We start from the raw sequence: 15,942 nt of genomic DNA on the forward strand, positions 1-15,942 counted from the left end.
GGGACAGTGCTGCTGGTGCCTGAGCTGCTGTAGGGAGAGCGTTAGGAGTTAGTGTAGGCTTCAAGAACCCCAAAGGTCCTTCTTAGGGCTACATCTACCTGTGTGCAGGCTGCTGCTAGCAGTGGTTTTTTGTTTTTTTTTTCTCAAAATCGGCAGTGCAGAGCATTGCACCCGGCATTAGGGACAGAAGTGGTGCTTAGGCAGGGAGAGTGTTAGGAGTGAGTGTAGCCTTCAAGAACCTCAACGGTCCTTTCTAGGGCCAAATTTAACCGTGTGCAGTACTGTGCTGGCTGCTGTTAGCAGTGTTGCATTTTTTTTTCTTCTAAAAATCGTCTGTGCAGAGCATTGCACCCTCCATTGATACTACAGGGACAGAATTGTGTAGGCAGGGCCACAACACAGTTATTGTTCATTGAATATACGCAGTGGGGCCTTCCCTTTGCAAAAAAGCGAAAAAATTATATTTGGCCTGCCTGTGTCAGTCCTAAGGTCTCCGTGTACGTGTGTGCTGCGTGGAGAACGTACAAAAATCAGACGCAACCAGCTACGGTTTACTGCAGGCTTGCGCCATTGTCTTTCCTGACTGGCAAATACCTGCTCTGCCAGAGTTAATAACTCTGCTACACTAAAGTTGTGTGACACTTTTTGAGGGCCACACCACAGTTATTAAACGTATTGTTCATTGAATATACGCAGTGGGGCCTTCCCTTTGCAAAAAAGCGAAAAAATTATATTTGACCTGCAGGCTTGCGCCAATTTATTTCCTGCCTGGGAAATCAAATCACTGGTAATACAGCATGCTGAGGGGTAGGGGCAGGCCTAGAGGACGTGGACGCGGCCGAGGACGCGGAGGGCCAAGTGAGGGTGTGGGCACAGGCCGAGCTCCTGATCCAGGTGTGTTGCAGCCGACTGCTGCGCGATTAGGAGAGAGGCACGTTTCTGGCATCCCCACATTCATCGCCCAATTAATGGGTCCACGCGGGAGACCTTTATTAGAAAATGAGCAGTGTGAGCAGGTCCTGTCCTGGATGGCAGAAAGTGCTTCGAGCAACCTATCGTCCAGCCACAGTTCTGCACCGTCCACTGCTGCAAATCCGAATCCTCTGTCTGCTGCTCCTCCTTCCTCCCAGCCTCCTCACTCCACTACAATGACACATGCTCAGGAGCGGGAACACTCCCAGGAACTTTTCTCGGGCCCCTGCTCAGATTGGGCAGCAGTGGTTCCTCTACCACCAGAGGAGTTTATCGTGACTGATGCCCAACCATTGGAAAGTTCCCGGGGTCCGGGGGATGAGGCTGGGGACTTCCGGCAACTGTCTCAAGACCTTTCAGTGGGTGAGGAGGACGATGACGATGAGACACAGTTGTCTTGCAGTGAGGTAGTAGTAAGGGCAGTAAGTCCGAGGGAGCAGCGCACAGAGGATTCGGAGGAAGAGCAGCAGGACAATGAGGTGACTGACCCCACCTGGTGTGCAACGCCTACACAGGACAGGTCTTCAGAGGGGGAGGCACGGGCAGCAGCAGGGCAGGTTGCAAGAGGCAGTGCGGTGGCCAGGGGTAGAGGCAGGGCCAGACCGAATAATCCACCAAGTGTTTCCCAAAGCGCCCCCTCGCGCCATGCCACCCTGCAGAGGCCGAGGTGCTCTAAGGTCTGGCAGTTTTTCACCGAGACGCCTGACGACCGACGAACAGTGGTGTGCAACCTTTGTCGCGCCAAGATCAGCCGGGGAGCCACCACCAACAGCCTGACCACCACCAGCATACGCAGACATATGATGGCCAAGCACCCCACAAGGTGGGACGAAGGCCGTTCACCGCCTCCGGTTTGCACCGCTGCCTCTCCCCCTGTGCCCCAACCTGCCACTGAGATCCAACCCCCCTCTCAGGACACAGGCACGACCGTCTCATGGCCTGCACCCACACCCTCACCTCCGCTGTCCTCGGCCCCATCCACCAATGTCTCGCACCGCACAGTCCAGCCGTCGCTAGCGCAACTGTTGGAGCGCAAGCGCAAGTACGCCGCCACGCACCCGCACGCTCAATCGTTAACCGTCCACATAGCCAAATTTATCAGCCTTGAGATGCTGCCGTATAGGGTTGTGGAAACGGAGTCCTTCAAAGCTATGATGGCGGCTGCGGCCCCGCGCTACTCAGTTCCCAGTCGCCACTACTTTTCCCGATGTGCCGTCCCAGCCCTGCACGACCACGTCTCCCGCAACATTGTACGCGCCCTCACCAATGCGGTTAGTGGCAAGGTCCACTTAACTACGGACACGTGGACAAGCACAGGCGGGCAGGGCCACTACATCTCCCTGACGGCACATTGGGTGAATTTAGTGGAGGCTGGGACAGAGTCAGAGCCTGGGACCGCTCACGTCCTACCCACCCCCAGAATTGCGGGCCCCAGCTCGGTGGTGGTATGTTCGGCGGTGTATGCTTCCTCCACTAAAGCACCCTCCTCCTCCTCCTCCTCCTCAACCTCTGTCTCGCAATCTAGATGTGTCAGCAGCAGCAGGATGTCGCCAGCAGTCGGTGTCGCGCGGCGTGGCAGCACAGCGGTGGGCAAGCGTCAGCAGGCCGTGCTGAAACTACTCAGCTTAGGAGATAGGAGGCACACGGCCCACGAACTGCTGCAGGGTCTGACAGAGCAGACCGACCGTTGGCTTGCGCCGCTGAGCCTCCAACCGGGCATGGTCGTGTGTGACAACGGATGTAACCTGGTGGCGGCTCTGCAGCTCGGCAGCCTCACGCACGTGCCATGCCTGGCCCACGTCTTTAATTTGGTGGTTCAGCGCTTTCTGAAAAGCTACCCACGCTTGTCAGACCTGCTCGTAAAGGTGCGCCGGCTCTCCGCACATTTCCGCAAGTCCCACACGGACGCTGCCACCCTGCGCACCCTGCAACATCGGTTTAATCTGCCAGTGCACCTACTGCTGTGCGACGTGCCCACACGGTGGAACTCTACGCTCCACATGTTGGCTAGGCTCTATGAGCAGCGTAGAGCTATAGTGGAATACCAACTCCAACATGGGCGGCGCAGTGGGAGTCAGCCTCCTCAATTCTTTTCAGAAGAGTGGGCCTGGTTGGCAGACATCTGCCAGGTCCTTCGAAACTTTGAGCAGTCTACCCAGGTGGTGAGCGGCGATGCTGCAATCATTAGCGTCACCATTCCTCTGCTATGCATCTTGAGAAGTTCCCTGCAAACCATAAAGGCAGCCGCTTTGCGCTCGGAAACCGAGCCGGGGGAAGACAGTATGTCGCTGGATAGTCAGAGCACCCTCCTGTCTATATCTCAGCGCGTTCAGGAGGAGGAGGAGCATGAGGAGGATGAGGAGGAGGGGGAAGAGACAGCTTGACCAACTGCTGACGGTACCCATGCTGCTTGCCTGTCATCATTTCAGCGTGTATGGCCTGAGGAGGAGGAGGAGGAGGATCCTGAAAGTGATCTTCCTAGTGCGGACAGCCATGTGTTGCGTATAGGTACCCTGGCACACATGGCTGACTTCATGTTAGGATGCCTTTCTCGTGACCCTCGCATTCAACGCATTCTGGCCACTACGGATTACTGGGTGTACACACTGCTCGACCCACGCTATAAGGAGAACCTTCCCACTCTCATTCCCGAAGAGGAAAGGGGTTCGAGAGTGTTGCTATACCACAGGACCCTGGCGGACAAGCTGATGGTAAAATTCCCATCCGACAGCGGTAGTGGCAGAAGGCGCAGTTCCGAGGGCCAGGTAGCAGGGGAGGTGCGTAGATCGAGCAGCATGTACAGCCCAGGCAGTGCAACAGTCTTTAAGGGCCTGGCCAGCTTTATGGCTCCCCAGCAAGACTGTGTCACCACTCCCCAGTCAAGGCTGAGTTGGCGGGAGCACTGTAAAAGGATGGTGAGGGAGTACGTAGCCGATCGCACGACCATCCTCGGTGACGCCTCTGCCCCCTACAACTACTGGGTGTCGAAGCTGGACACATGGCCTGAACTAGCGCTGTATGCCCTGGAGGTGCTTGCTTGTCCTGCGGCTAGCGTCTTGTCGGAAAGGGTGTTTAGTGCGGCTGGGGGAATCATCACAGATAAGCGTACCCGCCTGTCAACCGACAGTGCCGAGAGGCTAACACTCATCAAGATGAACAAAGCCTGGATTTCCCCAGACTTCTCTTCTCCACCAGCGGACAGCAGCGATACGTAAGCAATACGTAGGCTGCACCCGCGGATGGAAGCTACGTTCTCTCTCACCATCCAAAACGGGGACATTTCTGCTTCATCAATCTGTCTAATATTCCTCCTCCTCCTCCTGCTCCTCCTCCTGAAACCTCACGTAATCACGCTGAACGGGCAATTTTTCTTAGGGCCACAAGGCTCACTCATAATTTTTCTAAACAATTTTTATATGTTTCAATGCTCTTAAAAGCGTTGAAACTTTAACTTGAACCAATTTTTCGTTAAACTGGGCTGCCTCCAGGCCTAGTTACCACTTAAGCCACATTAACCAAAGCGATTAATGGGTTTCACCTGCCCTCTTGGTTGGCCATGGCCAATTTTTTTGATGTACATTAGTACTGTTGATACAGCAATTTTTGTGGGCCCTCGCCTACAGTGTAATCAAATGAATTTTTAGCCCACCTGCATTACAGCTGACGTTACATCCGCTGTGTTGGGCAATGCAATGTGATATTTCTGTGTACCGCCGGTGGCTTCCTGGCACCCACCCATGCTGTGGGTCCACAGGGAATTATAAATGCCTCTGATTCCACTTGTAAAGAACCCCAGTCAGACTGGGGCATGCAGTGTGGGCCGAAGCCCACCTGTATTAAGCACAACATTACTACCTCAGCTGTGTTGGGCAATGCAATGGGATATTTCTATGTACCGCCGGTGGGTTCCAGGGAGCCACCCATGCTGTAGGTGCACACGGAGTTTAACCTACATCTGTCCACTTGTAAAGAACCCCAGTCTGACTGGGGCATGCAGTGTGGGCCGAAGCCCACCTGTATTAAGCACAACATTACTACCTCAGCTGTGTTGGGCAATGCAATGGGATATTTCTATGTACCGCCGGTGGCTTCCTGGCACCCACCCATGCTGTGGGTCCACAGGGAATTATAAATGCATCTGTTTCCACTTGTAAAGAACCCCAGTCTGACTGGGGCATGCAGTGTGGGCCGAAGCCCACCTGCATTAAGCACGACATTACTATCTCAGCTGTGTTGGGCAATGCAGTGGGATATTTTTGTGCATCGCCGGTGGGTTCCAGGGAGCCACCCATGCTGTCGGTCGACAGGGACTTCACAATAGGGAGTTGTACCTGCCTGTGTCTATGAATTAAAAAGCCCGGTCTGACTGGGGCATGCAGAGACACCTTGACAGAATGAATAGTGTGTGGCACATAGGTTCCCCATTGCTATGCCCACATGTGCAGCTCCTGATGGCGGTGGCACAGGATTATATTTCTCATTGCTTCTGTACAGCATTGTGGGCTATCGCCCCGCCCCTTTTAAAGAGGGTCGCTGTCTAGCCGTGCCAACCCTCTGCAGTGTGTGCCTGCGGTTCCTCGTCATGGCAGACGCACTTCTAAATAGACATGAGGGTGGTGTGGCATGAGGGCAGCTGAAGGCTGCGCAGGGACACTTTGGTGTGCGCTGTGGGGGGGAGGGGGGGGGTTGGGCAGCATGTAACCCAGGAGAAGTGGCAGCGGAGTGTCATGCAGGCAGTGATTGTGCTTTGTTGGAGGTAGTGTGGTGCTTAGCAAAGGTATGCCATGCTAATGAGGGCTTTTCAGAAGTAAAAGTTTTTGGGAGGGGGGGGCCCACTCTTGCCGCTATTGTGGCTTAATAGTGGGACCTGTGAACTTGAGATGCAGCCCAACATGTAGCCCCTCGCCTGCCCTATCCGTTGCTGTGTCGTTCCCATCACTTTCTTGAATTGCCCAGATTTTCACACAAGGAAACCTTAGCGAGCATCGGCGAAATACAAAAATGCTCGGGTCGCCCATTGACTTCAATGGGGTTCGTTACTCGAAACTAACCCTCGAGCATCGCGAAAAGTTCGTCCCGAGTAACGAGCACCCGAGCATTTTGGTGCTCGCTCATCTCTAATCATATCCATTTAACGTTTAAATCAATTTATTAAGCGCCATAACACGTGTCTTTTATATAAACTTAGTAATATTATAAATTTATTTTAAAAATATTCCAATATGTCTTTATATGGATATATACCCATATTAGGGATATTTAATGAATGAGTGAGAGAGGTATGTGATCAGTGGGAAGGGTTAAACGAAACCGATCTAATCTCTATGAATGAATGAGTAGATGACGCTTATGGTCACGGGATAGATTTACTATTGACCCGTTTTTATGAATGGATCTTGTTTAATGACGTGGCAGATCATGTGGTTTGAGTGACGTGGTGCGTCACGTGAGGTGACCCCGTGACACCAAGATGGTGCCTGCACCGGTGTCCACCGAAAGCAGGTATGTAAGTTAAATCTTTTAATTGTACCTATTTATAGTTGTGTTGTCTCTGTAAATTTTATGATTGCTTGAGAAAGGCGGGTGTTCTCTGCCGAAACGCGTCACAATAAGTGTATGAATAATACAACAGCCTTTATTATGTTTTTGTTGTTATTTTCTCCTCAATAGAGACAGAAAATAACAGACCCGTCAACAGCTCTACCACTAAATGTCGCCACACGTCTAGTAATACCGTTAGTACTTCACTTAGGGAGCTGTGGAATATGCAGTGTTCAGGAAGTTCAGTGTTCTGCTGTCTGGTTCTTCAGTTTCCTTTCTCATTGCTGTATCATCTCCGCCTGTGGCTGGTGACAGCACTTTTTGTTTTCTTATTGGTCTCGTAATGAAGCACAGAAGGCAGTGAAATCTTATACTCAAGAGCAGAGGCGTAACACCTTACCTGCTGAGGCCTTGGCAGAATTAACCTATGGCTGGCCATACACTTTAGATAGTTGTCAGTTATCTGTCGCAGGGAATAGAATTTATTGATTTCAATGGGTTCGTTCACATGCGCATATTTTTTACGTGTGTTTTGTTTGCCCCAAAAATATGCGGCATTCTCTATTTTCCTGGGCATTTGCACAGCAAAAAATAGGAGCATGGTTGCATGTTTTTTTGCATGTGTAAATGTTCATTATTTACATGTGCAAAAAGTACAGTAAAACACACATATGCAAACTCAGGACCTCAGTGACAATCCTACCATGCTGTTATTCAAATAATTAACGTCCTTTGTATATTAGCTGGTGTGCCTCCAGATTGTATTTGTAGAACTGACAAAACTAAAGGCCCATTAACACTGGACAAGTGTTGGGCAAATGATGCGAGACACTTGTCCCTGTGTCTCCACGCTCCCGTGCTCCTACACAGGAGGTAGCACAGCTGGCTGGTTAACAGAGCGGCCAGCGGGGGGGCGGGGCAGCGCAGGAGATTTCTCTCCTCTCGCTCCCCCGCCACCCTTCATTGAGATACACAGCAGCCTTTTCCTATTGAAAGGCGACTGTTTAAACTGCACGATGAGCGATGAGCTTTATTGATCATCTTTTATGCTGCATAAAAGAGTGATGGAACTCATCGCTCACCGTGCAGTTTAAACAGCCGCCATTCAATAGCGAATGGCCGCTGTGTATCTCAATGGAGGGGCAGGGCAGGGTAACCAGAGGAGAGAAATCTCCTGCACTGCCCAGTCTCCCTGCTTGCCGCTCCGCGTGCGAGCCAGCTGTGCTAGCTCCTGTGCAGGAGCAAGGGAGCGAAGAGACACAGGTACGAGTGTCGGGCATCGTTTGTCTGACACTCGTCCTGTGTAAGTGGGCCTTTACTCTTTCTGCACCAATTTAAAGGTGGAAATGATGTTACGATAGAAATATCAGGCTGTCAGGGAAATTGCTGTAAGATATATCTTTTTTAATTGTTCAGGAAAGTTATAAAGGTCACACAGTCCTGCAAAAACATTCATCACGCAATTTCTGTTTTATTCTCCATGCAAATATATCTACACACAACTGCTGTAGGAAGAAGGGCAGAGTTACACTAATCTGTAATTAGTTCCTGTTACAGTGCCTCCCGTACCGCTGCTGCAGCTGGAGAAGTGCTGCACACGGAATAACAGCGTTACTCTGGCATGGAGAATGCCACCTTTTGCTCACAATCCTGTGGAAGGATATATACTGGAACTGGATGATGGAGATGGTGGTCCATTTAGGGTAAGGAAGGAAATGAAATGTTTGTTTATGTACATACAGTATTATCTAGATTATCTGGATCATTTAAAATATGTGGTACAGTTTTCATGAAAATAAGGTCCAATTTTAAAATAAACCTTTCCCCTTTCTGATAGCTGGTCCTTTCCCATCATGGGAGGTGTTGCTGCGGAAATCATAAAGCACGCCAGAGGTGTTAAAATAATGTGTTTTACTCATACATTTTTTTCCTACTTCTATCACTACTTGTATTCTGTATCTGTGTGTCATTCTGACCAATACTGTGTTCTTAAAAACTATTGTATTTTTAAAAAGATTTTAAAAGAATCATTGTGACTTTGACATTCTTGGTTTCTGATGGAGTTCCCACATGTTGGTAGCACCCGTTGAATGTTTGTTTCTTAGCCAATTAGCTGATTCACATATTCTCTATCTTTTGTCTCTTTAATTAAAATATAATGTTGGCGAAACTTCAGGACGTGCACAATATACATAGCAGCTCACCTGCTCTTGTTATCAACATAAGTTGTGAAAAGAACCTGATAAATGTCTGATAGTATAGATGATAGTGTAGCTCCCCTGTGTATTATTTCTAATTTATATATGACAGCTGTCTCTGTAATTACTCATATACTCAATATTTCTTGATTTTTGTACGAACGATGTATACGTACATTTTTTTCACCGGTTAACCCTGGTGGCATTAAGCCCAGGAAGGACATACATGATGCTTTGACAGATTTATGTAAATAATGATGTAGGTCAACAAAGCTATTTTGCAAATCACAGGTGAAATTTGAATGTAAAATGATCCCTTGGAAATGGCCAATTTTAGTCGCTAATATTCTATCTACTTTGACTGAGGTTGAGAGTGGACACCAATGATGTCTGTTGTAAACAGTCGCTGTTCCTTCATCTCAGGTATTGAAAACTACATGATGGAACTACTTCCATGAGCTAAACTTTTCTAAAATGTCATTTCACTCTCTTCAAAATGTTCAATTTCTGCTTTCAGAATTTGAAAACTCTTTAAAGATAAGCAGATTTAGTACCCAGTGGGTCCCTTGTGGTGGCTAAGTTTTTTTCATAACTTATATTTATGAGTACAGTTTGTTCAGATTGGAATAAAAGCTCCTCTGAATTCTTCATGTGTTCTGCTACTTGTGCCATTTGGCTGCTATTGTATTTTGCCTCAGATGCCAGATTTTATACTGTACAGTATTTATAAAAAAAATCACGTTGGCAATACAGTTGGAAGTAGTATGCTCCTTACATTGTGCAATGTAGTTTCTTATGCTGCAGAGCACCTTATTTACTTTATTTACTGTGTTTTATTTATTTTTTCACAGCATCACAGGAAACGATGTAAAACATTTTCGATACTGTGGTTATAGGAAGTTTCTGTTTTTTTAAGGAAAGGCTCAAATGGACGACCCTCTCTTAAAGGAGATGTCCCGCGCCGAAACGGGTTTTTTTTTTTTTAAACCCCCCCCCCGTTCGGCGCGAGACAACCCCGATGCAGGGGTTAAAAAAACCACCCGCACAGCGCTTACCTGAATCCCGGCGGTCCGGCGTCTTCATACTCACCTGCTGAAGATGGCCGCCGGGATCCTCTGCATCCGTGGACCGCAGCTCTTCTGTGCGGTCCACTGCCGATTCCAGCCTCCTGATTGGCTGGAATCGGCACGTGACGGGGCGGAGCTACACGGAGCCGCTCTCTGGCACGAGCGGCTCCATAGAAGACTGCTGAAGACCCGGACTGCGCAAGCGCGGCTAATTTGGCCATCGGAGGCCAAAAATTAGTCGGCACCATGGAGACGAGGACGCCAGCAACGGAGCAGGTAAGTATAAAACTTTTTATAACTTCTGTATGGCTCATAATTAATGCACAATGTACATTACAAAGTGCATTATTATGGCCATACAGAAGTGTATAGACCCACTTGCTGCCTCGGGACATCTCCTTTAATATGAAGCCATCCTCTTGATTAACTAAATGCTGAAACCTTTATCAATCTTTATTTCCAATGGAATCTATGTACATCAAAGGCATGTGGCAAGGGATTGTCCAAATGGACCTCCTGTAATAGGAGAGCTGCAGCACAATCACAGTAGAAAATAACCCTTGCATTTAAAACCTGGTTCTTATCCTGTTGTTTTTTGATGCAGTATCGGTGAACCTAGATCTGCACATACACCTTCAATTGCTGTTGGACGAATGCTCATTGAGCTGACAGCTATTTCTTCCACATACACCAAAAATATAAAGGTTCAATTCAATCAGCCAATCATATGTTTTGTGGAGAAAGTTGTAGCCAGAAAACTCGGCAAGCAGCTTATCTTCAGCTATCGCCAAAGGCACATGCATCATGTTGAATTTCATTGAAATTCAACATGCCCGATCCATTTCTCACTGGCATACTTTTTTGTGAAAAGTCACGAGGCCCACTCATACACATACGAAGTCTTTTCGCTTCACTGAAATTGGCCTGTTCAGATTTCTGTAGTCTAATGTTTATGGCGCTTACTGGTGGATGAAAGGGGGGGGGGTTAAGAACAGGAAAGATCCTCTGTCTAAGGCCGCCTGCACACGGGCGGAAATCCCGCGGCGGGATTTCCCACGGGATTTCTGCCACTGAAAGTTTGCATAGGAGTGCATTACAATACGCACTCCTATGCAGACGGCCGCAGTTTGGCCGCGCGAAATCTCGCGCGGCAAACAAACCGCGGCATGTCCTATTTTTGTGCGGGGCTCGCACTCACCCGGCCGCCGGCTCCGGTCTGCGCATGCGCCGGCTGCGCGGCAGCCGGCACATGAAAGTGCCGGGGCCGCCAGGCGCGGTTGAGTACTCGCTCGTCCCTGTAGGCTCTCGGGTCGGGTCCCGCGGCGAGAATTCTCGCTGCCGGATCCGACCCGCTCGTCTGCAGGCGGCCTTAGGCCGCCTGCACACGAGCGTTCCGGATTCCTCTAGCGGATTTTCACGCGCGTATGGTACCTAAATGTGCTTGCGGATAGGTGCGGATGCGTGAAAAATCATGCGTGGATATACACGGATGTGTTGCGGAAAAAAACGCGCAGAAAAACCAGCAGACACCCCTTATTGTAAACCCAACCCCTAGAGAACTGCCCATTCGTTGGAAAACAGCTTAAAAACCAACACCCAGACTCCGTTTTGTCCCTCTTGCTTGTGCGAGCACCGTTAAATTATTCTGGCAACATGCTTTCACCCAGTGAGCAGATGTCTTTGTGGGCATGTTTGATCCATGTAACTTTTTTCAGGCGCTTCTCCAGCGTGACTTTATTTCAGTCACTGCAAAAAAATTCACAAGAGGAATTCATTACTACAGATTTTGCATTCTTACATCCTGCATTGGCAAGAAAAACTACCTATCTCCCTCTACACATTGCGGGTGTCTGCTGAAGAAGGCTATTAACCCAATAAATGCCGCTTCAGTGGCACCAGTGGAAAATACAACTGTTTCCGCAAAAAACAAACAGGAAGGGCTTAGTAACTTGGGTGCATCCTGGCGGCTGATGCACCCGTCTTCCTGCACAAGACTGCCGCAATGCAGGATGGACGTCTTTCCACAGAGCTGGAGGAAAGAACACAAGTCCGGCAATGGAGCCGGTCATGTGCTCTTTTCTGCCAGCGTTGTGGAGAGTCGCCCGTCCTGCAGTGTGACCGTTTTGGTATTGCTGCATCCGTAAAAGTCTGATCTATCAAAGTAATGTATGATTTACCCAGCACGGTGAATGTGGTCAAAAAGAAACTACACCCGAAATGCACTTTTTCGGTCACCCTATTTCCGAGAAAAAATGTAATAAAAGGCGATCAAAAAGTCAACTGTATGCGAAAATGGTACTATCAGAAACGTCAGGACATACCGCACAAAATGAGCCCTCACACAACTATGTCGCCAAAGAAATAAAAAAGTTATTGCACACAGAAAATGGACACAGAAAATAATTTAAAAAAATTAAATATCTTAAAAAAAAAAAATACAAGTACTACAGCAAAAAAAATACTATATAAGGCCGCCTGCAGACGAGCGGGTCGGATCCGGCAGCGGGAATTCTCGCCGCGGGACCCGACCCGAGAGCCTGCAGGGACGAGCGCGTACTCACCCGCGCCTGGCGGCCCCGGCTCTTTCATGTGCCGGCTGCAGCGCAGCCGGCGCATGTGCAGACCGGAGCCGGCGGCCAGGTGAGTGTGTGCCCCGCACAAAAATAGGACATGCCGCGGTTTGTTTGCCGCGCGAGATTTCGCGTGGCCAAACCGCGGCCGTCTGCATAGGAGTGCGTATTGTAATGCACTCCTATGCAAACTTTCAGTGGCGGAAATCCTGCGGGAAATACCGACGCGGGATTTCCGCCCGTGTGCAGGCGGCCTAAGTGTGGTATCGTAGTAATCGTACTGACCCATAGAATAAAAATATCAGGTCGTTTTTGTTGCACTTTGCGCGCTGCAGAAACAGGACGCACCGAAAGATGGTGGAATGTCCTTTTTTTTTCTCTCCGATTACAATTTTTTAAAGGTTTTTCAGTAAATTATATGGTACAATAAATAGTGCCATTGCAAAATACAACTCGTCCCGCAAAAAAACAAGCCCTTATACAGCGACGTCGATGGATACATAAAGGAACTACGATTTTTTTAGGGAGTAGGGGGAAAAAAAGGAAAAAAGCAAAAAAGCTCCGTCACTAAGGGGTTAAAAGTGGGGATGGAAAAAAGCACAATAAAAACAAAAGTAAAACTGCTTGGCCACTAAGGGGTTAAAATGAAAAAAAAAAGGACATTTGACGCAATAGCGAATAATACTCACGCAAGTTCTTCTTTTCCGCTTCTATTGCGTTCGTCCAGGCATCCCCATAAACCTGAGCTGAGAGTTGAAGCCAGGATTGTTCCTTTCGATTCTTGTTTAAGTACTCTGGGCAGTTACTGTCCCATATGCTAGGGAAGTCCTGCATCATTGCAACAAGTTTGCCCATGTCGATCATTATTCGTTACGCCTGGTGGCTGGTGGCTGCAGGCTGGTGGCTGATGGCTGGTGGCTGCAGGCTGGTGGCTTGTGGCAGGCTGGTGGCTTGTGGCTGCTGTCTGGTGGATGAGGTGACTGGAAGGACAGTGCTGCTGCTGAAATTTGCCTGTGAAGCTCTGTGCTGTGTGTTGGGACGCCTCCTACCATGCCTACTTCCTGTAGTCATAGCAACCAGTGACTCCATCCGCAGCTGCACTGTGGATGTACTGCGTGAAAAAACGCACCCATTCACTTGTATTGGAGGCTTCACGCACAGAATTTGACCCTAAGGCCGCCTGCAGACGAGCGGAAATCCCGCCGCGGCGCGGGATTTCTGCCGCTGAAAGTCTGCATAGGAGTGCATTACAATACGCACTCCTATGCAGACGGCCGCGGTTTGGCCGCGCGAAATCTCGCGCGGCAAACAAACCGCGGCATGTTCTAATTTTCTGCGGGGCACGCACTCACCTGGCCGCCGGCTCCGGTCTGCGCATGCGCCGGCTGCGCGGCAGCCGGCACATCAAAGAGCCGGGGCCGCCAGGCGCGGGTGAGTACGCGCTCGTCCCTGCAGGCTCTGGGGTCGGATCGCGCGGCGAGATTTCTCGCTGCCGGATCCGACCCGCTCGTCTGCAGGCGGCCAAATTAGAACAGGTCGCAGATTTTTTCAAGCGCGTGAAAAAACGTGATACAAATCCGTCCGTCTGGAGACAACTGCGGATCCTCATAGGAGTATATTGGCTGCGGTCTGGGGCAGATAATGTGCCTAAAATAAAGCGCTAGAAATTCCGTTCGTGTGCAGGCACCCTCTAGGAATAAATGTGTTCAGAGAGGCTAGGTGGCCACTCTGGTGGTTTTTTTAAATTAATTCATTATGTAGCTATCCCCCAGTATATATAATTCGGCTAGTGTTACCTTAGTTAGTTATTTCTCTCTATCTGACACTCCTGGCCTATTTGTCCTCAGATAATCATATGATCTCCGTTCTGACCAGCTCTGATCTACTTGGGGTTATATATTAATTTTCTAGTCAGTTTGTCAGTCTGTGGAATGCTATTACATGGATCTACCACAGAAACTGGCTGCAGGGGGACACAGGCACTCCTGTCACAGTTACTGATTATGATCACACAGCTTTTGTCACACAGTTATAATAGAGGAGATCACAGCTCATCCTCCTGACTGCATACTTATGATCTGTAGTTTATTTAGAATAGAGTATAGTAATGCTAATAATTAAACTGTTTCCTCAGCTATTGCTATGCTGATACATCATGAGATTGATGTGAAACTGAAAGTAAAAAAAAACTCACTCTCAAAATGGTGTCTGATAAGCATCATACAGGGGGCTGCACAACAGGTGTGTGGCTGGATTACACAGAGGAGATCTCCAGAGTGTTACAGGCAATCAGGTGAGGGGGGCAGAGATGAAATAAAGCATTTTCGCCAGAGTGGCCATTTAATTTTTCTGTCACCCATAGCAAAGAGGGGAAATGCAAGTCTTCAGTACGCAACTAAGAGCTATGGTATATTACCCTTCTCATTGTGGCTTATTTCAGAAGTGAGGGAGACTTAGGGTGCTTGTTCGTCTATGCTGAGGATTTCACTGTCCTGCTCCGTTCTGGAAGCAGGAGAGGAGAATCTCCATGACTGAACGGTTCAGTTTCTGGACAGAACTGGACAGCACCGGACGGACCCCATATGACTTTTTACTTCTGGTATTTTCAGCCGCATCTCTGATGGAACTGTCTGGCGGCTCCAACGCAGATGTGAAACCACCCTTATTAGTTTAGGATGTTTTCTATTAATGTTCATTGATCCACATGTATTTGCAAATATTCCTAGAACAGTCTTATGTCTCCCAATACCTGTGGATTGCTGAAGCTTCCTGTTTCCTTTCAGGTCAACTTTTCAGCTAATGTTGAACCTCAGCAGGCTCAATAGGAGTTCCCTGATGGATGTCCCCTTTAACACTGTAGTTCTATTGCCATCAAATTACGAACGTCCACTTGACTGTTAGTATGTATGCATGTGGGTGCTTCTCATGCTCCACCCCTGATGACATGCTGGTGACATCATCGCAGGTCCTACAGTATGAAACATGCAGAGCATGACAGCAGCCGTATGCTCACAGGACCTTTGATGATGTCACCGCCATGTGATCAGCCAACGGGACTGTGCCATCATCTCAGGTCCTAAAGCATGTATAAAACACAGAGCCTGCCAGCAGCCGTTTGCTCACAGGATCTGTGGTGATGTCACCATTATGTGATCAGTCACCAGTATAGTAGTAGTCTGGGGTCACATGACAGTGACATCATCACAGATCCTACACCAGCACAGACCAACAAAGAATGTATGTAGTTCAGCTGTGTGTGTCTGTACCATGCATATCAAGTAGCAGAGCTGTGACTGTGCTGTGCATGTCAAGTAGCAAAGCTGTGTCTGTGCTGTGCATATCATGTAGCAGAGCTTTGTGCCGCACATGTCACTTACAGAGTTTTGTTTGTACCGCACATGTTGTGTAGTAGAGCTGTGTATGTGCCGCACATGTCAAGTAGCAGAGCTTTGTCTGTGTCACGCATGTCAAGTAGCAGAGCTGTGACTGTGCTGTGCATGTCAAGTAGCAAAGCTGTATCTGTTCTGCGCATGTCATGTAGCAGAGCTTTGTCTGTGTCACGCATGTCAAGTAGCAAAGCTGTGTCTGTGTCAC

The 15,942-nt window shown here is 48.9% G+C and overlaps 1 protein-coding gene across 1 annotated transcript in view; it reads left to right on the forward strand.

Moving 5' to 3' along the window:
* TRIM67 (tripartite motif containing 67) overlaps positions 1-15,942 on the forward strand; it is a 177,355-nt gene that overhangs the window by 93,315 nt on the left and 68,098 nt on the right. The window contains exon 6 of the mRNA XM_066594880.1: positions 8,071-8,216. Coding sequence (XP_066450977.1) covers positions 8,071-8,216 — 146 coding nt within the window. The remainder of the gene's footprint in view (positions 1-8,070; positions 8,217-15,942) is intronic.

This window comes from Eleutherodactylus coqui, chromosome 3, assembly GCF_035609145.1.
Source record: "Eleutherodactylus coqui strain aEleCoq1 chromosome 3, aEleCoq1.hap1, whole genome shotgun sequence".
Classification (NCBI taxonomy): Eukaryota; Metazoa; Chordata; class Amphibia; order Anura; family Eleutherodactylidae; genus Eleutherodactylus; species Eleutherodactylus coqui.